Genomic DNA, 24,799 nt, shown 5'->3' with positions numbered 1-24,799 from the left:
GCCGCCTGAAAAGGTCTAAAACGGGACATTGACCTTGAATGTTTTCTGCATTTAGCTCATGGTGCTTAACATTCAGGAAAGAATATAACTGCAACTCATTTATTAATGTATAATCTGAAAATGTTAACTATGGCTCTGTAAATACATGCCATGCAGATTACGGAAGGCTCATAGGATACTATAAAATGCGTTTGGTATTTTACCAGGGTACATATGTTGGCAATACAGCATAACTAAAGTCACTTTTTCCCATTGGAGCTACTGTACTTTATAATTTATTTTTTCCTGATATTTTACCATGTATATCATTAGCTTGACAAAATGAAAGTAAAATAATCCCGAATTAATTAAACAGAAACCAAATTGCCTCCATCAGTTTCTCTTCCTTTGATTCTTTTTTTTCCCCCCACTTTCACAAACACTGGGAAGAGTTTGGTGGGTTATGGAGGTGAGGTAATTGCTCCCCAGAGAATGGGCTCTTCACATGGACTTGGTAATTTGGGAAGGGGATGGATTTATAGGACAAGAGGTCTGTCAAAAGGAAAGGTTTTTATTAGTGCTTCTGTGGAAGTGATCACTTTCCGTAGAAATGATTGCTTCTTGCCAATCGAGACAATAATTTAAATATCAAAGCCTGTGCCCTAGAAATGAAAGGCAACAGAAAATGAGGTATGATGAATTGATAGCGGTTGGGTAGTGATATAAAGTGGTCATGCTGATTCCGAAAAGGAGTCTTCCTGTTCCCCGTGGGAAAGGTACGTGCTGAAGCAGGTTTACAACGTAAGAGAATTCCCGAAGCACAGATGAGCGCAAAGTAGGGGGAGACAAATGAAGTGGACCCGCTCAAGGCCACCCAAGTCCTGAGCAGGGCAGAGGGGATCCTCCTATCTAAGCCTCTTGCTTGCCCATCAGCGTTCTTTTCCCAGGGATGTTCACGGTGGGTTTTCCTTCAGAGTGAAAGATAGCAGTTTTTAACAGTCTTGGCTTGCTTTTTGCAGTATGGTACATTATCCTATACATAGTCTATCAAAGCCAGCAGGGAAGATGGTTCAAAAAGTTAAGCAGCTTTTTAAAGGTTTCATGGTCTTGAGGAAAGATCCACAAAGGTAGATTGTAAGGCCATTTGCAAATCTAAATTTGTTAGGCCTTGTTTACTTTTAAATATTTAACAGATGACCAATGTGCAGTATAAAATCAAATTTGCTTCAGAAATAGCATGACGACTATAGACATTTTAATACAGATTAGTCCTGTTACTTTTCGCAAAAGGAAGATGGGAACTAAATATAGCTATTAACATGCAATAATGGCAAGAATGAACATTTCTCATCATCTTTTAGCAACGTGAGGATTCATTGTTGGAATGTTTTAGGAAATGATTCTGACTAAAACACAGTAAAACTTCCGGTATAGAACACAGGAAGCTACCTTTTGTTGGCAGGTGAGTTTTGCTGGTTGCCGGTCTGTTTTTTTGAAATGGAAATGAAGTATATTTTCTGCTGGTGTCTGTGCATGAGTCAGGGCCTAAGGATGAAGTTGTTTGGATATTTCTGACCGTACTGTTTAAGGAAAAAGAGATTGAAACTATGCGCCGACCCAGGGCCTGATGCATAATAGATGGATATTAACTAATTTATTAATACTCTGTGTGAAATAGTCCTAAGAGGTCCTTTTATTTAGTTCCATGTATCCTGCTTTGGGTAGACTCCTTGTGGTAAGATTGTGAAGTGTATTGCCTGATTAGCAATATGTGTTTATTCTAGGCTGTTTATCTATGTTTGTTTCATTTTTCTCCTCGTATCCTTTGTAGTTGAGATTCTATAGGTTTATGCTCAGTTTTGCTCATGATGTGTTTGTTTCCTGTGATTATCCACTGTTTCCCCCTTCAAGGTGAGACAACTGTGGCTGGGGAAGATTCTTGAGATGACTAAGCTGTGTGTTCATAAAATATTCTGGGAGCCGTTTCGCAAGTTTAGTGCAGTAGATATTATTTTAAATTTTAAATTGGTTAAACTGGATTCAAGACAGTAGGTGTAATCTTAGGTCCTTGACTTGTAAAGGTAACACTCTATTCCCAAAGGGAAGCATCCAGATCCGTGTGTGTACATACACTCGTATACTTCTGGCAATTCAGAAAGCAGCTAGCTCAGTGGACACTGTATCTTGCATTGATGAAATATGGTGAGTGAAAGATCAGTGGGGACTATACACCGGATGTTTGTGCATGTTCCTCTGTGAGCACAGAAAAGACCTACACATGGAAGAATCTAAATATGTTTAAAATATGTACCAATGAAATCAAATGGTTCATAATTGGGCAAATAAGTACCCAAAGGGAAATAAGAAAATTCCAGGAAGTACAAGTTAACTCCTATGAAATGTGGTGACTTAAGGTCCATCGGTAAATAATTAACTACAAATCTTGTCTTTAAGAAGCCATTTCAAAGGAGTAATAAACAGGTTCTGTCACAGCATGATAATGCAAAGAAACCAAATACAGTACAGGATTCTGCACAGGTGCAAAATCTGAATGTGTTAAGTACTTTAAGATGGGTTGAGTGCATTAAATAACATTAAATAATCTTTATTTAAAAAGAAAAAGTCTTGAGAAAAAAATATAAGAAACTTTTTTTTTGGTATATTATTTAAAAATGTGTACAACTGGATCTATCAATTACCCTGAGAATTTTAGTTTGTTCAGAAATGAAGATCGTAATCTTTGAACCAAAGATGTTTTTCTTTCTTTCTAATGCAGCTTCCATATTTTTTATTGTATTTTAGAAAAATCATGTTTCTATTTCAAATGCCTTTTTATTTATTTTTTTAATTATAAAATGATTACATGTCTCATTTTAGATTGAATAGACCAATCTTTTTTCTTTTTTCTTTTTTTTTTTCCTGGTGTCTGCAGAATGCTTGGATTTTCTTCTACATCTCAAAGCTCTTTTAATTCACTGCTCACAACCAAATTTACATCTTAATTGCAGAGTTCACATTTAACAATATAGACAGCATAATGCTACTGGTAATTAAGCTTTTACTACCTGCTTTTATACAGTATTCTCAGGCACAGTTTTTGCTATGTGAGTTCTCATCTAAAAACTTGTATGAATTTAGCCCACAAATAAAAGGAATCAGACCCATATCTTAGATATGGCTAAATACATGGCAGGGAAATTGCTTTCTTCTGTGGGGGGACCAAATCATGTCTGTCATTTTTACATTCTGAATTTTAATGTGGCTGTTCTATTTTAGTGTTTTTTTTTTTTTAAAGACCTAGAAAATTTGAAAGGGTTGAGAGAGAGAGTTGAGTTCTGATTTAGTGACTTCAACTCACACCAAATATCTGAACTAATTTATTTTGATCTCAAAGATTATACTATTTATATCATGGAACACTTAAGGTGCAAAAGGTTGGTAGCAGTAGAGCTGAATTATATCAAAATGTGGGTCTTCCAATCTCCATAAGGTGGTAGTTTGTCATAAAATAGCTGGTATCTATTCCAATACATTTGGTCGTATAAAATAGACTGTGGTTTAAAACAGGACCTAAGAAAACTCTTTGTTATACGGAAACTAAAACACCTTACACATTATTGAAGGAAAAATACCTTTCTCTTCTTACACCACGTTAAAAAAAAAGAAAGAAAGAAAGAAAGAAAGAAAGAAAGAAAGAAAGAAAACAACACTTTTGATTGAGAATTCTTAGTTTCCTAAATTATCATCTGTAAGTGGCCAGACTCTGTGATGATTTACAAAATGCTTCTGGGTTGATTTTTTTAAAGCATTCAGAGTGTGTTATGTATAGACACAAATACGTACACTGCATTTTATTTGGAAACTGATGTTTTGGGTAAAATCGTATATTTGTATATGCCTCCCAGTTTGGAGGCTTGTATTGAAATAAGTATATGATTAAGAACACTTTTAGTGCACTGTGTAGTAATGCTCTCCATACCCCCCCACCCCCCCACCCCCCCGCCAAATGCAGTGTTTATTTTGTAAAGTGCAGAGATGGATTTAATGCACTATTTCCCCCTACAGCCCTGAGACCCCCACCCCTGTAACTGGAGAAGCCAATCTGTCCTGCAGTTGAAAAGCTATGCATTGTATATCTGTATGTAGGGAGGCAGGAGGTAAAGAAATGCTTATTACACTTATAATTTGCATGAGCATTCCCTCAAATGGCACTGATGCACTATTTCCTCTTCTGTAGTTGTGCAAAACTGCATTCCGCCTCGGAGATGACGATCCCAGGGGTTCACATGCCCGAACAATTTGGAAGAATGCCTTTGATTTTTAAAATGCCCAGTATGTATCAGGAAAGCAGGAAAAGACGCGATTACGAATAAATGGGAAAGTACAGCACTAAAGGCGAAGCAGCCCCCAGGGGTTGAAAACACACACAACGGCAGGACAAACTTAATTCTCTACCTTCCGCGGAATCCTTTCCCAAATTAACTGAGAGTGTGCGTGAGTTCTTCTTTTCAAGGCAAAGTAGGTCTTAGGTTAGAAACCAAAGACAAATCCCTCCAGTGCTTAGAGAGTTAAGTTAGTTATGTTTCTTTTGTAGCTTCCCAGAGAAAGAAAGAAAGACAGACGGAAAGGGGGGGGGGGAGGAAAGCAGTTATCTGCTGGGAGCGTTTCGATCGCTAGCGTCGCCGCTCCCTTTTTCTCTCCCACCGCCGGTTCTCAGTCCCCTCGGTTCTCTGCACCCTGCCTACCTGCCTGGCTCCGCTCGCTCCGTGCAGTCTCCCGTCGCCTCCCTCCTGATTGGGCAGAGGCCCCCCAATCGGCTGCGCGGCTGGGCCGGTGGGACTGCATATGTAAAGCCCTACTTCATATTAATAAGCTCCAATCGGGGCTTTAAGTCCTTGATTAGGAGAGTGTGAGAGCTTTGGTCCCAACTGGCTGTGCCTATAGGCTTGTCACTAGGAGAACATTTGTGTTAATTGCACTGTGCTTTGTCAAGGAAACTTTGATTTATAGCTGGGGGTGCACAAATAATGGTTGCCGGTCGCACATGGATTCGGTAGAACTTTGCCTTCCTGAATCTTTTTCCCTGCACTACGAGGAAGAGTAGGTACCTTTTTCTTTCCTTTTTTAAAACTCGTCGTGGGGGTGCGCGTAGGGGGTGTGTGAGTGTGTGGACGGAATGTATCTTTGCACACTGATTCAGGTAATGCCCTGGGTATTTTGTGTGCACGAGTGCTTGTTTGTGTCTGTCTTGTGCCTTTTGTGTTGAGGGTGATCTCCTAATTCAGTAAGTCGAGAATTGTTCTCTGACTACAATGTTACCTTTGAGGCAAAGCTCAGTGACTGTCAGTAAAACAGCTGTGTGACAGTCACTTCTTATTCAGGTGCTAAGAATAGGCACTTGGCACAAATGCTTAGTGAACTGTTAAAATGCATCTTTTACTAGGACCCATTTTCCCAAGGAAAGATGTTTTAAAATACAATATTCAAAATGATTTATACTATTGAGTGCCTCTTATGTATTTGCAGTTTGACAGATATTTTCAGCTCCCTGTCATTTCTTACCGTGCAGAGTTAGAGGCAAAATCGCACATTTACTAATTCTCCTTCAGAGAACAATTTAAAAACTAGCCCTATGCAATTCAGGGCTAGAATAATGTTATTTGCATGGTTAGCGTTAAGTCGGCACTTAACTGACAAATCAGTCCATTAAGTAACATGAGATTTTCACACATTATAAATATTTAAGGGGAGAAAAAACTAAAGAAGAAACACTAGTGACTTTTAAAATTTCCCCTTGAATAGACGATGTTCAGATTGTGGATATGTGCCATGCTTCATGTCCAGAAAATAGAGAAAAGTACTTTTGTTCTTACATGCAGTTTAATTCGTATTTATGAATATCTTTATGCATATGGGTATATATATGTATTTGGAACCCTAGAGGTGGGGGAGAAGCGTATGGGGGGTAGGACAAGTAAATTAGGCATTCTTGAGTAAACGAGTAGGTCATAAACTTAATTTCAACGCACTGTTAAGGTAAAATATTAGTATACCCCGGGAGCTGTCACTGGATCATCTTTCTGTTGAGTCAGTTATATTGCTTTGCTTTCACATTACAGTAATACCAACTGTTATAATTCTGAAAAGAGTGCTCTTGGCAAACATCTCTCTATAGATTGTGAAGAAAATCTAAAACTCTCGAAGACGAGGTAGTGCATTATAGGTAGATGTCCACTAGCTGTCCTTAGTGACTGCATATTGCATTGCTTTGTAATTAAGTCAGAGATGAAAAGTGATTTGCAGTCTTAGTGCCTGCTCGTGTCTGTATGAGTGTGACTGTGTGCATAGATGTGTATGCACACTCGCACGTGCATGCACACACACGCACACACTCACATACACACTCACACAAGGTATATTCTCCAAGAGATGGACGTAGGGAGGAACTGAAAGATTGGAAGGTTGTGCCTGCTACACTTTGAAACACTCGAAGCAAGAAACAACCTTAAATTGTGTGAAAATAAAAATGAAAAACAAACAAAGGTAGGACTGCCCACCCAAGTGTAGTCTGAAGGTTGGTGCACCTGGGCTGTAGAATCGGCGAGTCTAAATGTCTTCTCAGGAAGGAGGCGTTATCCAAGCTCACCCAGATTCTGAACTTTCTCCCATAAATAAATAAACAAAACAAACTCTAAAAATCCCCCAGAGGCTTCTTTTTAAAGTAGTTTTCTTGAATTTAACTTCTTATAGCTAATTTGAATAATTAGTTTAGATAAGCCTCTTAAAGCAGATGCATTTAAATGAAATCAGGGCACATGTCCTTTTGGCTTTGGCGCAAGATTCAAACTAGCTTTCTTTTTGGCTCAATTAAAAGTCATCTTTAAAAAATACAGATTTATTGTCTGGATGCAGTTCTGATGGTTACGTGGTTCACTGGACAGACAGAAAGATCTAATGCTAAGCAACGCATCTGCCTCTCTGTCTCAATTAATAAACCACAGAATTTATACATGCTATTAATATTCATAGTAATTGTACTGGGTTAAACCCTATCACGTGTGTGTATACGCAGAAATGAAACCAGAGTTATGCAGTTTCAGAGGAAAATATTAGACAATTTCTGGTTTGGAGGCTGTTGAAAAAGATTCATACAATTTATTGACCACCATTAGGAGAGCCTAAAATGTTAACCTCTAACTATGTGTTTTTTATTTTAGGAAATGTGCCAGCACATTAAAGAGCATAATACTTGAAAGCTTGTTTCACATTTAATAGCAGTAATAACTGATAGCATAAATAGATGAAAATAATATATCTGCTCATTTTGACATATGTGTCCGTCTAATCATTCTAAATGAGTGTGCTCATCACATGAATCCCTTTCAACCTCTGATTAAAATGTAACATTGACTACAGGATTATAGAGCGGACTTAATTTTACTGACTGTTTTAACAGTTGTCACAGCTGTTGGAAGAAGGAAAGGCAATTGAAACACTCGAAAACAGGCAAGGCAAGGAGGGAACAGTTTAGTGAATTCAGCCTGATGGTTGAAATCCAGGCATTGCAAATGAAACAGATTTGTGTTTGGAAATACCTGTTTGGAGCTAAACAAGTTTTATTTTGTATGGTCCACTCTTTCTGTGTCAGGGTTTTGATTTTTTTTTTTTTTTCCCTTGGCCTCATCTCTCCTTGTTAAAAGCTAACGTAGATTGAAACACAAGTATCCAAAAGTAATACTAGAATGTCAAAATATATGAGATAAAAATAGGCAGGAAGGAAAAATGTATACAGTAACAACAACAACAAAAAGCCTAAATCAGAGCAGATAAGATTTTTTTTTTTAAGAGGAGCTTGCCTAAGTCACTTTAGATATGATATTATTTGAGAACTATGAACAGATACTTTAAGTTTATTTTTCTAAGAAAGAATACCTAAACTCCAGACTTGGAGCTCATACTACTTTTCCTCCTGTTTTTATTCTGTAAATCTGTTGAAAACACCTGCAGCCTTAAAGGTAGGGGGTGTAGGTGGGGTTTTCAGATGATTTCTTTGTAAATTGCTGGAAGTGACAACTAGCTTGCACTTCGGGGTGACTGGAGAGTCTTGTAACCTTGCCCATCACAGCACTAAAGAGAACAGATCAATTCTGTTTTTCGGAAAATATAATAACCACTGTACATATCCCAAACTATGTCCAGACACTGTGTATTATGTAACATATGATTTTTCTCCTAGGAATAAGCAAAAATAGGTGTCCCTGAGGTAATGGAATAAATATTGAATGGGAGTGGTGAGGAAATGATGGGCCCCCCATGTTTCACCAGCCCTTTGTGTCAGTGCATTTATGTATTACCTTATATACATTTGGTGGTAAGTTTAGAAATCCTCCTTTTACAGAAAGGGCTGGAATACAGCTTTCCCTTTCCTGGGCAGAGGCAAGGGTGATAGTGTTGGCTGGTTCTTATAGTGATGGTTTCTCATCTTAATGTGTTTATGGCACTGCTGCTTTATTTACTGAGCCTAGTGTTGCAGCGGTAATTAACCCATGTTATTAGCAAAGCCCTTGTGGATATCCATTAATTCTCTTGCATGGATGATCATTTTTCCAGTGTTTTCCCCCCAATAAGGTATCATTGTTCTTTTTTTTTTTAATTCTAAATTGACGGCCTTTGATATATTTCTTTGATTTAATCTGACCTGTAATATATACTGACCATCTTATAAAAAAGGATATTGTAATTCAGCTTTTAAAATTCTAATAGAAGCTGAAGAAAAGATTTTTTTTGGTTTTCTTTTCAAAGTAAAAAAGAAAAGAAATTAAGGTTTAAAAAGGAAATAATATAGGAAATCAGGCTTACCTCCAGGTTTTCCAGGTTTTAGAATTTACGATAATTTGTGTCTTTGAGGTCTTTTAATCAGATTTTTAGTTAGTTAATAACACTTTAGGCATTTTTATAAAATATTGAGCCAGCAGAAAAAATACTTGTGCTTCCTTTGCTGAGAAAAGATAAGGACCATCTCATTAGCTGGGCCATACTTTTGCAATTAATTTTAGATACATGGTGCTATTCATCAAAGAGGGCAGGTAACTTCTCTATGAGTCTATTTAACAATACTTTCACAATACCTTACTCCTGCAAGAACTATAGACAAAGAAGAGACCCTGCTTTTGGAAGGTAGGCATAATTCCCAGTCTCAAGTCCGTATCACTTGTGAAAAATTCCTCAACATTTGTTTTAGCCTAGTGACTAAAGAAAAGATTTCTTTGTTTTACTTTTAAAGTGCTGCGCAGCCCTGAAGGTTTTGCTTATGTGATTTCATAAAACAAATTAAAACCCCTGCTTATGGTTGATACTTTGTCATACAAGTGGCAATTGATAGCAGTGATTTCTGTCAAACCAATGAATAGCAAATAAACTTTCTAGAACCTCCTATTAAGCATTGAAATAAGAGGAGAGCATTTGAGGTGTTTCGACAGAACTTTAAAGTCATTGCAGTAGATAAGCTTTGCTTGAAATTTTGCTTCATCGCAAATTCATGGAAGAGAGAAACAATACAACGTTGATCTGTTATAAGTGCATATGAGCTCCGGCCCTAGCCAGCTCTCTGGAGAAAATCTTTGATTACACTGGCCCAGTGTGTTCAGTTTTTATCTCTTTTACATCCACTGGCCTTGTATTAAATTGTCATTGTCCTAAAGCACAGGAGATAGAAATGAATTGCAGTTCTCTACATTCTCTGACAGTGAAATATTTAGGTTCTCTTTCTCCAATCATACTTATGTGTATATTTGATAGTGCAGGGATGACACCAGGCATCTCTGCTGCTTGACATTCTTCTTATTGCATTTTATGTGTTTTGCTATGGATTATTTTCATAGCCATGTATGTATGCGTGTACACGGTCTATACAGTTACCAGTACACAAATACACATAAGGCACTTTAAAATCCAAAGCAGTCGGTAGCATGCACACATGTGTGTGTTTGCCTGTATGGTATGAACGTGAAGTACGGACCTATAAGGGGAGACGTATATGCGTAGAATAGAGATATGCTGCTAAGAGTGTTCATAATACCTTTATATGACAAAGTGAATCTCAAGTATTTTTCTAACCAATTAGTTGCCAGCTAAATTTGCCAGGCATGATTTTAACCCGGAGCTAGGATTTCAGGTATTTGCCAGGTCTCGATTTTAAACTGAATTGGTTGAACTGTATAGAAACACAGGTAACAGGTAACCTAATAAGTAAATTTGTTTCTGATGTCATGAATTCTCTAACTGTGATCATTCCTAAATTCAATATCTAGTAATCATAAATAATTTGTAAAATAGGAAATAAGCTACTAATATTAAAGGCATAATTTAATGGTGTGGGCCCATATCCAAGAAATAGTTTTGAATCAGATCTTGGCTGCATTCTTTTTTTATACAGAGGCTTGACAGATATATCTGAATGTAAACATGATAGCTCCCAAATAAATGCAGAAGAGGACTTTTATTTGTCTGCATTACATAAATATGTCACTTTCTTATTCTTTTTCTTGCTGAAAGCCACTATAGAAGACTAATAAGCGTTACATTTCTCGAAAGTACATCACAGATTTTAGTATTTTTGAATTTTACTCTAAGAGGTAAGTTTAGAGACCTGTGGTTTTGCTTAGTAAATCGGAATGAGTGTTGAGAGAGAACATTTACCTAACTGCACTTTCTATTTTAATTCTTGTTCTTATTTATATTCTTGTTTAAATTCCCAGATTCATTTCCTACCTTTACTTGTATGTATAACCCTTGAGCCCATTTAATGTTTGGTTGTTTTTATTTTATTTTATTTTTAATTCTTGCTGTTTCTTTATGCCAATCCATCAGACCCAAGTTAGTTTCTTTATTATCTGAGGGTGATAAGTGACAGGCTTTGCCTTTGGAAGGATTTACCTGGCATCTTATTCTGGTTTCCAGTTCATTTTAGACTTCCACTTTCTACGATCCAGCAAACCTCAGCTGCTAAAAATAATTTCCATTCAGAGTTTTAGCAAACACATCTTTCCTCTCTACTTTTTCTTTACAGAAGTGCCAGGTGTTTCTTTTTCCTGATTTGGACAATATTTCTCAATATTTTTCCAAATTCTAGCAAATTATACAAAACCATCAAATTGAAAGGATTTCAATTTTGTGGTGTGTGTGTGTGTGTGTGTGTGTGTGTGTGTGTGCATGCGGGGCACATGCATGTATCCATTCCCCTTTTTAATTAAACATTTTTTTTAAATGTTTGGAGGAAACGTGCTTTTTATGTTTCGATTCCTTCAAATGTTATGCCATCATAATTTATGGCAATGAATGTATATTTGGAAGAGAGCTCACTAGGGCAGAGCATTAAAAGAAAAGGTGCAGTTTTAAATAAATTGACTTCTCACTGGTCAATTAAAGTCCATTTCAATATCCTGGCATAGATCTCTCTGTGCATTTGAATATAGATATGTAACATTCAGCACTGACCATTAGAAATGCAATCTATGGCCGTGGCTCTGGCACTTAGAATCTATTTAATACTTACAGTGTTAAACTCATGGACAGCCTACCTAAGATTAGATTACATTGTAAAAAAAAAAAAAAAGAGAGAGAACTTGAAACTAAATTTATATTTTAATTATGAAAGGCAGTCTTTGTCATATACATTCTTCTGTGCATTCTCATGTTTCTTTGAGTGAAACAAAACTGCATATATACTTTTCATCATTTTGATTGGAAGTACACATTATGTGTAATATGCTTTGGCAACACTTACCTAGCCAAAGAAAACAAATTAATACTGGGCATACTGAAGGCTGTCAGGCATATCACAAATGTGTCAATTTGACTTTGCTTCCTCATACACCTTCTCCTACTAAATAAAAGGGAAGCTACCGATAAATTCTCATATTATACCAGAGATGGATGGCTAATAGGAGTGTAATGAAAACCAGCTTGCTTGCTTCCTTCTCTTTAAAACTCTATGGGAATGCAGATAGCATTGATAATCATGAGTTTTGCATACACACACAGAAAAGGAGTATAACTTGAACTTGTTCAGATCTTTCTGCTTTTGTGGAAGTAACAAAGGGATTTATTTTTTTAAAAGTCTCTGAAGTGGCGAACCTCAGTTGCTCCTCTGTGTGAAGTAAATAAAGACTTGAAGAAGTGGAGGGTCAGAAGGAGCCTGGGCAATCCATCTTGAACAAGGGACATCTCTTTTTGTTGCACTGTGCATACGTTTTCTGAGAAAAAAAATCTTGTGCTTTCTTTTCTTATGCCTTATTCAAAATGCAAAACATGAAAGTTTAAAAAGAACTTACGCACAGAAAATAGAAGCATATTAATTTCTTTCTCCTCCATGATCAGAATGTTCTCCTTGTACATGAAAATTCCTTTTTCATTAATTCTAGGAAGAATTTTACTTATTGATAATGGCTTTTGAGAATTTAAATAGAAGACACATTCAATAAATATGTTTACTTTGTTTTTAATATAATGTGAGTTTAAATGCTTTAAAAGGTTTTTTTCTCCCCAAGGCAATTATGATACTGTTACATTTTATATTTATAGGAATGTTTTTGCTTTGAAAAGAGTGTCTAAAATTATATCCAGAGTTACCAAAAATAGCGAGTGATATGAAAAATTATAGAGACCAACGTACTTATTTAGAGAAAAAAATTCAAATGTGAGGTTGTTCAATCGATTGCCCTTTGCCCTCCATAATTCCAAATGATCATAGAACTTTAACTTCTCCAGAAGTTAAATGCTTTCTTCATCATCACTAATCTATTAAAACAGACCTGATATTTTGAGGGGGAATATTATACCTGTAACCAACTGCCCATGACCATAGAAAGGGAACGATGCATATGGTTGACGAGAATTCCATCTGTTTCCTATGAGAAAGCGACTGTATACAGTTGGTGCTGGGGCCGGCAAATGACAGAAGCATCCTTTTATCCATAGACTTAAATGAGACCTGCCTCATCAGTCATGGGATCATAGTGTCACAGATGGAAAAGAAACCATCAGCTGAATTGTACTGAACTACATACTTGACTAATTCATCTTGTTGCTCTACACATCTAAGGAAAGGCTCATTCTATTCTTGGAGTCTAGACAGCATCAGGAGTTGGGCTCAGGTGGGAGCATGTGGCCGCCTTTTTCTGTTCTTTCCTAGCCATTCCGCAAAGGGAGGTGAGGAACAAATGGACAATTTATGCACAGAAGCCCAAGCAGACATTCTTTCCCAGGGTCAGAAATCCATTACTCAGTTGTTCAAGTACGTTTTAGATTTCTCTTATGTTCTATAAACGTCATTGTTGTCTTTCATGCTCCAAAGAGCTACCCATAAATGATTAGGTATGTCTCTCAATTCGTACGAACCATGAACTGGTATAAGCATTTTTTAATAGATAGAAATGGAGAGCGGATCATCTACTTGTGTTAGCCTGGATGATGATTCCTTCCTCCTACCTTTGTATGGAACTGTTCAGTTGGTTAAGTCTGAAGAATGAGAAAAATACTAAGAGGTTAAACACTCAAATTGTATTTTTAAAAAAATTTTTTTTATTTCCTTATAGTGAACAAAACTTTAATCTCTAGAGCATTTATGAGGGTTTTAATGATTGGAAAATCTGTCCTGAGAATGTGGTCACCATATGTGACAGCCTTGCTTTCTATCTTGTCTCCAGTTTATGGGGTAAGTTCGGTGATATTGTCTATTGTCTTACTTTGCTTACATTATGGAACCTCTCTGCCTTCACACTGAGATAACCCGAAATGTGGGGGAAATGCCTGCTTAGTTCCTAAAAACATCCCTCAACCCTCTCACTTGCAGCAATATTTTCTCTTAGAATTTCTGTTTCTATTCATCTGTTGTGCTAAAGGATGACTTACTTTGCTAAAAGGTAAGTACGTGATATTCGTCCGTATCTGCATACACAGTATGTTAACCCCCTCTCTAGTTCCAAAGAGATTGCCTCCAACTTTCCATCTTTGTTTCCTTGGTGTTTCTGTTTGTTGTACATTCTAGTTGAGTGCTTTTATGGTGTTTTCTTGATTGTTGTCAGTTTGGGGCACTCACTGCTGACATTTTTGTTAAGTTAATGTCCCAGCACAAAAATCCCTGGCACACTGGAATCTGGCTACAGGGCGTGGAAGACACAACTTCTGTGTGAGTGTGTGTAAATGCAGTTAGTTAGTGGGGGGTTTATCAGATAGCTTGGAGAGGAGCAGTACAAACTGTTTTCAGTAACTGTGCTGTTCATACACCTGATAAGATTGAGAGAGCTTTTCGAAATGCTGATAGGCTTTGAATAAGAAAAGAATAATCAGCACCACTGGCACCAGCTTATCGGGAATGAAGTAAAATGCCAACACTTTTACATTAGCAAAAGTAAATGTTTTAGACACTCTGTGCCTTTTTTCATTCCAGTTAAATAGTAGGGGTGCTTTTGAGTGTGCCATAATGAATAGAAGGATTTATTACCTCGACTAAATTACAGGTGAATATGTTGATAAAGGAACCTTCAGCCTCAACAGCAGCTTCTTTGATAAGCAGGTACATCTATGCTGTACGTTCTCAGGAGAAATTAAGTATCCCTTTTTCCACTCCAATTCTATTAAACATCATTTCTGATGTTAGAAGATGCAGTTATGGCCTGTGTCAGACGAGTCCCCTTGTTTTCCAGCAGATGGGAGACAGGCATTTGAAACTTAGCTTATCAGACTTGTAAAATGCTAGCGTGCTGTTATTCAGTAAGTTAGGGCATGTGTAAGTTTATGCCACTTGTACTCAAACAGCAAAGCCCTGGGTAAGAAATCTTATTTTTTCTCGGGACTGGAACGAGATTAATTGTAAACTTAGGATACTTTAGCGAGAGGAGGAACGTGTCTGCCCAAGCCACAGCCCATTTTAAAGCACCTCCCCTTAAAAAGAGAGGGGTATTGGTTTTGCTCTTAATATAAACCATTAACTTGACCAGCTCAACCCTCTTCTCTTCTTTGTAATGTGACGCCTACAAATAATTTGGTGTATTCAGATTTGATAAATGATAGTGCAAGAGCAGATTGATTGATTTTGGATTACTATTGATTACTCTCAATGAGATCACTGTGACACACTCGAATCAATAGTATTCGATTAAGCAAGGCACCACCGTTCTATACATTCAGCAGCAGTGGGGAATTCAGGAACAGAATGTTCACAAGCTGATAAATTGACAAAGCATTCAGCTTTAAATAGCCCTTTGTTCAGCACTAGTTCCTTAAAATATATTTCATTGGAAAGTTCGTTTTTGCAACTCTGGGCCTTTCTGCGGAAGAAAGGTCATCAGTTTAAGGTTTATTAAATTTTAACTAAAAACAACCGGGCTCCATTTAGGTGTAAAATAATTTAAGTACCACTGCGGGCAACCTTCATGCTTTTGAGCTGTTGCTCAAAGGTTTCATTCTTTTATGAAGATGTCAATTGTAAACATAAAAATGCATCGCTGGAAATGTAATGGTTTAAGATTCCAGCCGAAATAAAAATTCCTGCCTGAGGAAAGCACTCTCATCAGAGTAAGGTGGTCTTCCCTGGGCTCGCAAGCGGGCTTGCGCAGGAGCAGCCCTGCGAGGCGGCGGGCGGAGACCCCCGATCCCGCACACGGCTTGCTTTGCCCTCTGAGCTACGCTGCACGCCAAACACCCAACGTCACTGGATCCGAGAGCCGCCGCTCCTGTGGGTACCCTGAAATCTTTCTGTCCTGAGCAAACTTGCAAAGTCGCTGGGGACGGGGGGGGGGGGGGGGGGGGGAGCAAAACCAGACAAACCAACTCATCCGTGGTTCAAGTCCTCTGGTGAAGGCTCCAGGATGAGATGTTCCATCCTGTTCCATCGTGGCACGGTCTTGGCGCTTTGGAGTGAAGCAGGTGCCCATTGTATGGGATGGCCTCTCAAAAGAGTGAGTGTTACAGTCAGCACTGCGCTGCGTATGTGAACCATCGTGTGTGTTCAAAACTGGCATTTCCAGTGAACGTTGGGGCCCCTCTGGCCTGAGGACCCCGAATCATGACAGGTTCAAATTAAAGACATACTGAGGTAAATGGTCCCACTTTGATGATAACGAAACAGAACAAAAACAAAACTAGAGGTAGCATTCGAGGGCAAATCGGTAGGAAAGTCAAGTTTGGAATCGTGAAATTCCCCGACAGAATTTCAGCCTTTTTTGCATGAAAGTGAGGCAACGGGGTTCTAATTCTATTTGGTGGCACCACACGAAATTGCCGTTTTTTAGGTCAAAAAATGGTCAAATATCAGCATTTTCATGTGATTCAACGTAATAATTGAATTCATTCCCATGCTGCTCATATTATGTAGACAAATTGAAAGCGACAACTGTTATGTTTTTCTTTTATTTTGTGATGGGCTGTGTCAGGTTACGGGAGACACGTGAATTCTGTCTACAGTTAAGGCGAGTATATCACGGTATCATTTAACAACTTTTTTTTTTCCCTCTAACACTACCAGAGAGTTCCCAAGTCCCAAGTATTATACACACTGAAAAAGTATGCATTTATCTGGAGTCTCACCTGTTGTCGCTAACCTGCCTGAGAATCCATGTGAGTTTTTCCTCTGCTGAGGAATAGCATGGTACCAACAAGGGAGGAGGTTCTAGTCCCGACCCTCCAAAAAGAGCATATTGCCAAAGGTCAACCGGAAGCAAATTGGGGAAAAGGTGCCAATGCTTCAAATATTTCATCCTCACTTTCATTCATTAACAGCACCTCAATCTGCTAATTAGCACTTTGCCTACACCACTGTGGGTTAGGCAGACGCAGAACTCCCTGAGCTGGCCGGGGAGCCCATGATGCTTTATTGGCTGCTGCAGGTGGCAGAGGTGCTTCGGGAGCTGTGACAGAGTGATCCCAGAGTCCCCATTTGACCCCCCAGATGTGCAGCTCCTATTGGAGCTGTGCTGTGCTGACCAGCCGGGGCTCTCTGTGCCCACCTGTGGGCAGAGTCTGGCTCCCAGGGAGGAAGGAGATGGGCTCTGTCCAAGGGTAGGAGAGAGAGGGGTTACAGTGCTGCTCCTGGAAATGTCAGCACAAAGTGCATCTTGACTTGGGGTCACGTCAGGACCGGGTAAGTTTTTCTCCCTCTGGGTAAGCAGACGACAGCTTACATCTTGTTTCAGAGCAAAGGAGGGTGGGCATCGTTTACCGGAACTTGATTGAGCGAATGCCTACGACTGGTCCTACTGTCAGTCTCGGAGTTTTCCTCCGTAGTGCATTTCCCCCCTGTCTGTGGCACTGAATTTGATTTATCGCTGGTACTAAGATCAAAAAAGAAGTCATTCCTTTTGATGTTTGCTATTAGGCACACGCAGCGCAGGGTGGGAGGCTTGGGGGAGAGCGGTCTTAGCATCCAAGTTACTGTCCTGGTCACACGGTGGCCACTGATGGCAGAACATATATTTTGGATCTCTGTCCATTTTGGATGTAAAATTCTGTGAATAGAAAGGTTGAGTGTAGGGTGTTTTAAATTCATAATTAGGTTTGCTTCAGGTACGGATTCTTTTGGTCAGGACACAAAGGATGGCTGGCACGAACACCTGATGAGAACAACTGTGTTGGCATGAATTTTCACCAGAAGTCGTACAAAGCTGAGGAATATAAACAAGCCAATGGGATTCGGCCTTTCTTTCAAACAAGAGTAATTGGTTGCATTTACTGTTGGGTGGTAAACTTGGGACATCGGAACCTTATTTGCAAATGAGAGGAAAGATTCGTGGGGTCGGCTCGTCCTGTATTCTGGACCCTGACCAGGCTTTGTTTGCCGCTCTGTACAAGTAGCTTTTGTCCAGCTTCTCAGTTAGTGGGATTTCTCTGAGCAGCGTGAGCCCCAGCCCATCAGCAGGCTGCTAGTCAGCAGCAGGTGTGAACAACATAAAACAGGATTAACACTGAACCAAAGTGTGTACTAAAAACAGAACCCCTGCCTTGCTTTTAAAAGGACGGCAGGACTAGAAGACAGAAGCCACTGTGGTCCCCTACACTTCGTGTTTACTAAACAGTGTTCAATGAACTATGCAAATGGCTCTGTTTAGGTGCCTGCCTGCAAGGGATCATGCGCTCTCTCTCTCTCTCTCTTTTAAACTATAAACTCAAAACTTATGTAGAAAATTCTTCTTAGACTTTCAGAGGGGAAAAGCAAAAGAGAACAAAAGTGATCTGGATAAATCTTGAATAACAGCTTAATATTGCAAAGGTACTGTCCTTACTTAGTAATTAAAGTTGATGGTCATCCCATAAGCTGTATCTCCAACCTTTAAAAGATAGTATTGGATAATATTGGTTAGTTTATCCTTAGCTTTTTTTGTGGGTTTAATTATATGACTTAATTTATATTTTTCACCTGGGTAGGTAAACCACAAAGAAGTAAAATAAGTAATTTCATAGAGATCGTACACCCTCCCCCCAAATTCTTTTTTTCAATCAGTGATACCTGTAGAAAGCCAGCCGGCACACACAAAAAAATCGCAGTTAATATAAGAAATGGAGCATTGCATCAACTGTATGGTATTTGGGTCACTTTATCCATATTTGTTTAGGAATGAGAAAAGTGGCACCTAAAAATATATTTATATTTTTGAATTATGCTAATTATAGCACACTATACATTTCGATAAAATTAAAAAGTTTTTAAATTTGGATATCTGTGTTTTATTAGGTTTAGACGAACTTGTAGAACTTTAAGAGTTGGTCACATCTACAAGGGGGTCTGAAATGGGGAAATAACTCAAACAGTTAGAGAAAATGTATTGTATATATATAGAGGTAGATACACATACACACACACACACAGAGGTATGCATGCGTGAACTATTCTTTCAACACATGTAAAACAAACGTAGGGGTTTTTTTGCATGTATATGATACATCGTTACCCTCATTTCTGATTCTGCAAAAATATGTTTAACTATAGATATTTATATAAGATGGATCTGTTTGAGAATGTCATATGTACTTCACTAAAGGATGATTTTGAAATGCTAAAAATCACAATTATGGTTATCATTCCCTTTCAGTTACATCTGGTATCATACATTACCTTTATTATCTTTTATATCCAGGCCTTAAATTGTAATCACCTATTTATTCCTTTACCCACTGCCTATACTTATTGTTTTTTATTTTTAAAATGGCAATTTTTTTTAGCTGAGACTTTACTGCTTTTTATTTTAGAAGGACTGTTGCCTGCTGGTGTAATTGTGTCAGTCTTAACACACATTGAATACACTGAAAATATCCAAATAATTATGAAATATATAAATTCTAAAATTATGTTTTAATTCTACAGTTACTATCTTTAAGTGTTAACTTACAAGCATTGACCTCATAATGTGTTTCTTTTTAAGAAATGCCCATTCCCTTCTGTTTAGTATTATTAAGTACCCTCAGTAGTATACGTTAATTAGGTTGTGGGCAAATAGTTTAATGATAGTTAATGAAATCAAGTTTAAAAGATATCTGTTTAACATTGATTTTGGAAGTGTATTTTTCATAACCAGTTTTCTGGCATCAGATTGCTTACAGTAACTTTTCATGTTGCATCATAAAGATTACATGCATTGTTTTGCAATTTTTTTAATCATTAAAGTAATCAATTCAGTGCATTAAATTACATTTTCTTGATCATTCATTCAAAAATATTTGACTGTGTACAGGCACTGTCCTGGGCACTAAGATCCTGAAATAAAGGATAAAAAAAATATAAAGTGACCTTGAATGCCTAAAAAAACACTTACAAGTGCGGCTTTTTATACGTACGCCCTCCAATTTGACCTTGAGTCAGTCTTCAGAAAATGATTTCAGGAATTTAGGGAGCAAGAGTTTTAAAACTTAAGCAAATTGAAACTTCCATCCTGGTTTTCTGGTTTATGGCTTTTTAGGACTGGTCTGAACCTAGCGCCATGAACACAACTAGGAATTGTACATTCAGATCCTGAATATTTCAAGAGTGTGATTGGGGGTCTTAGAATAGTCAAGTCTGGTGTGGCTAAAAAGCCATTCTGACCCTGCTTCCTTATGAAGCCTTTGAAGATTTGATCACCAAAGTTGCCTTTACATCTTCAAGCACCCTAAATTCCTTACATATGGTTTGTTTTTCAGACTGGAAATGAAAAAAGGGTAAATGCTTTAAAAGATCATGTAAGAAAAAAAATATCTCCTAGATCCTAGGGACAGCAAGGGGGATATATTTGAACCCTGGAAGGTTTATATGTGGTTTGACTTTGAAGGAAAGGTTTGACTTGGTAAACTCATTCTCATCAAAGTAAATGACTCTTAAGGTAGTTTTTGTAAGAAAACCTTACCCTTAATCTTGAGGTAATTTCACAGCTACTGTCTGTCCAGACTTCCCGTTCCCCAAAGGCTAGGATTTTGATTCGCCTGTCTCTACAGCATCTCCTCAGTGGGTGCGTTTTTATTAAACAGTTTTATTTATTTATTTTCTTTGAAGATACAGATTGGTTCGCTTCAGGTCATTAAAATGATTGTCGTTCGCATTTTTAGGTGTTTATCATTAGATGATTAGTGAAGTTAGGTAATAAGATTTATATTGGCATCAGTTAGGTTTATAGAAGGATTAAAATCATGGTATCATGGTACCATTGCCAATCGGAATATGCCAGAAATATCTCCGGAGAATTTTTATCAAGTGTTTATGCTCAATTAAAATTTATACTTCATGTTACTGAGTGACTGCCTCATGATCTTGGCATCGTGATGTTGCAACCTTCTGAGTGCAGGTGATAGGCAAGGCGAATTCTGTGTGTTCTGGTACCATAGAGTTACAGACTTCGGGAGGGAAATGCCACACTTTTGGAGAAACAGAAGACAGAGTTGTCCCAGTTTGGGGATAGCTAGCCTTTTCTGTAATGGCAAAAGGCTATAAAAATGGGGTTTTTCTCTCCTCCCCTCAGTATCTGCAAAGGGCAGCTTACCTTTCTGTGAGACACTGCAGACGTGAGCTGAGTCATCACCTCACCTATGTTTTCGCTTCATTTGTGGTGTTTGCAAAATATTTGTGAAAATACATTTTCTCGCCCACAGTCTTCTTGACTTTTCTGCTGTCACTCTCTCTAATCCTCTTTTCTTCATTTTTTTTTTTTTATTAAGCCGAGGTAAAATTTTGAAATGGATGCGTCCTTCCTTATGCATAGTGCCAAAATGCATCGCAGAACCTTCACCGTGGTCTTAGAAAACAAACAAACAAACAGAAAAAACAACCCACTAACAAAGCAACAGCGGAAAACATCGGGGGTTGCCGGGGGTGGGGGCGGGGAGGAAGAGGGCAGCTGGTAATTTATGATTCCTCTAGTATTGCATGTAAAGGATTTGCCAGCGCCCCACTTCCACCCCACCCCCAAACTACACACCGCTCAGCGTTAGGATGATGATAATGTACCTGGAAGGAAAATGCAGTCCATGCCGAAGCAAGCAGCATCAGACAGGGCGCCTTGCCATCTGCCCCACCTGCTGCTTTTCTGAGTCCATCTGGTGACTGCAATAGCTCATTGTAAGCCTCTTCTGAGGAACATTCGGGCTGAAAAGCAGGCAGTGTGAATTATTTAGGTAGCTAGTATAAATAAATAGAGGGAAAGGAGAAGAGTAACGGGGGAAGAGGTGGAAAGCACCTCTCTCTCCTGCTCCCTTAGCCCTGGGTGATGTGGAATGCTCGAATGCACGAAAGCATTTGATTTGCATATAGATTTAGATGTATAGATCATCGTGCAGATTACAAACCAATGAGTTTTATCTAGATTTAGATAGCGCTCAGCCTGCTTTGCACTTAAAATATGGCCAGCTTCAGGTAGGGAACCTTTGGAGACGTTCAGCATAGGTGAAACGGATGAAGTGTAATGTTTGTAGGCATTGATTTGGCAGTTGTGAAACAATTGTGTATCCTTTCTGAAACAGATGATTGTTTTTTGTATGTGTGGGGACAACACTTTTGACTTTTTAGTGAATTGTGATTTATCAATATTGTGTCCTCTTTTTTTTTTCCACCAGAGAGAAAAAGAATTAGAATTTCTGTGTTAATTTTGATTTGCATATGTGGCCGGTCAGAAATATGTTAGTTAGCTGTTATCTCCAAGACATGCTTACCGAAGTCAACATACACATGAGTATATATATATATATATATACTAAATATAAAATGAAGGACTTCAATCATAGAAAAATATGTATGGCTGTGTATTTTGGGGTCTGGATAAACCACATGGTTAGGAATTACCTGATTAATGCAAAATGAACTACGTAAATTGTGAACTGGCAGTATAAATAAGTCATTTATACTGAAATACAGTCTTTACCGAAATAAGGAAAGTTTATCATTTGGATCTAACAAGAAGGGTTTATAAGGCTGTACTTGTCACTGAGGTCTAGGAATATCAGTTTATATAAAAAAAATTCTAGGTTTTGGGGTGCCTGGCTGGCTCACTTCGGTTGAACATGCTACTCTTGGTCTCAGGGTTGTGAGTTCAAACCCCAGGTTGGGCATAGAGACTACTTTAAAAACAAAAAGAGTACACTTATTGTCATGAGCACTGAGTAATGTATAGAATTGTTGAATCACTATATTGTACACCTGAAAGTAATATAACGCTGTATGTTAATTATACTGGAATTAAAATTAAAAAAATACTCTAAATTGTAAATGAAGGTTTAGAACTATGAATGGAATCGGTAGTATCCAGATTTGCAACAAACTCTTCCTGTTTTCTTTCCAACGACTCATTGAAGGATGATATAAATTTAGCATGGGAATGGGGACTTCACTTAAAGTGATTTATGATTCTTTATCCACATTTTTTTGTTTTTTACTTTATAGATTAATACAGATATATGGAGAAGGTGATAATGTGTTGTCTAGCCTGTTAATTTTTTAACTTCAAGCCTAAAAAGAAGCTTGATAGAGCATGAAAAAGAGAATGTTTTTGTGAATATTTCCCCCGGTTCTATTTGTACGGAAAGGGGTGTGACGTCTTGTGTTCTAGAATAGACTAGAGTCCTTAGGATTTGTTCATTCTGGCCCACTTGAATTAGTTCAGCTGCAAAGTAAAGTTAACGGATCTGCTTTTTTGAGCCAGTAAAGCTCTAGCCTTCACTTAAATAAGCAACATCTATCTGGAGCGAAATATGCATGAAAATGAATCATAGTGTTAATTCAAAATAGAACCAGTAACCCACTTCATATTTGTTCAAATAAAGTACTTTTTATTCAAGGAAATTTATTTATAACGCCTCTTTCCAAAAAGTATTTGAGAAGACTCCTTTTTATCTGCATTTGAAACCATTTTCTGGTGCCAAATTAAATGAGCTATTTGTCTTAAGCCAAGTAACTCCGTAAAATGTAAGGGCATTAAATAAAATTCAGCAGTGTGAGGCAACAGCTAGTTCAGTCCTTCTTCTGTGGCCTGGCATTTCCTGCTTTGACCTCCCAGCTTTCTCTCTCCTCCATTGAATCACATGACCCCCACCCCCAGCTTTGAAAACATGCCATTATAAAAATATCCCCCCAAGATTATATTTTTCCACAATTAGTAGCAAGGACTTTTACTTATTCTTCTTAAATTACCTTTTCCTGAAAAAGTCTATTCCTCCTAGAGTCACTTGGATACTGTTTGCTGCTGATTGAATGCCTACTCTTGCCAGGCAGAGGACAAAGTTGACAGACACATGAATTAATTAGAAGTAACACGCATGTGTTAGCGGTAGTGGTTAACTTCAAGAATAGGAGTTGGCTCAGTATTTAATTGGTAACTTCAGGGAACACTTACAGATATTTTGAGGCTCCATAAATGTACAAAGTACGGAAATGTTTTATAGAAAATGTTAAATATATCTGTGTGAGAACATAATTTTTTTTTTTTGAAGTATGGCCTTAATTGCTGTTATTCCCCGCGACTTATAGTGCTCATTTTTAAAATTTTGCTTTTATTTAAGACTTATAGACAAGAGTCCTCCTGAGTACTGTTTTATCTTTATTTATTTTTCTTTTTTTTTTTTGTATTCTGACAATAGGTGTAACAACATCTCTCTCATCTAATCTGGACAGGGCTGGCTCTATATGATCTTTGAATAATTCACGTGCATATAGTTTTGTCAGATCATATGCTTGTGTCCCCTTTGCCTGGAACATGTGAAAACTCACTTTATCCTAAGATCATGAATTTAAAAAGTATATTCGTTATGAGATGAAGAGTTTAGAGTACGTTTATTTCCATAAATAGCAGTGGAAACGTAGTACATGAACATGTATTAACACATGGTGCTTGCTATAAACATAACTTTTTAGCATTTTACAGATTCTTCTTTCATTTTCTCTCGTAAGAGCAGAAAATCCATAATATGGATATTAATTTTACTCTTATTTGATCGGTATTTTCACTGAAGGTGTACTTAAAGATGTCAACTTTTAGAGAAAACTTTGTACCCAAATATTTGCAAGGAGTTTTTTTTTTTTTTTTAATTTTTATTTATTTTTGAGACAGAGAGAGACAGAGCATGAATGGGGGAGGGGCAGAGAGAGAGGGAGACACAGGATCGGAAGCAGGCTCCGGGCTCTGAGCCATCAGCCCAGAGCCCGATGCGGGGCTCGAACTCACGAACCGTGAGATCATGACCTGAGCTGAAGTCGGACGCTCAACCGACTGAGCCACCCAGGCGCCCCTGCAAGGAGTTTTAAAAGAGAAATTTCATGAGCTGTCAAGGAAATACCCAGAAGGAAATTAATTAGTGTTACTACTTGCTTTTT

General features: G+C 38.0%; 1 protein-coding gene across 1 annotated transcript in view; it reads left to right on the top strand.

The window, feature by feature from the left end:
• Positions 1-4,817: 4,817 nt before the first annotated feature.
• Positions 4,818-24,799, top strand: part of ESRRG (estrogen related receptor gamma) — a 227,763-nt gene continuing 207,781 nt past the window's right edge. Inside the window, exon 1 of the mRNA XM_049635220.1 lies at positions 4,818-5,079. Coding sequence (XP_049491177.1) covers positions 5,024-5,079 — 56 coding nt within the window. The 5' untranslated portion in view covers positions 4,818-5,023. The remainder of the gene's footprint in view (positions 5,080-24,799) is intronic.

The sequence above is a fragment of the Panthera uncia genome, chromosome F1 (genome assembly GCF_023721935.1).
Source record: "Panthera uncia isolate 11264 chromosome F1, Puncia_PCG_1.0, whole genome shotgun sequence".
Lineage (NCBI taxonomy): Eukaryota > Metazoa > Chordata > Mammalia > Carnivora > Felidae > Panthera > Panthera uncia.
This window is presented reverse-complemented; position numbering and strand designations above follow the sequence as displayed.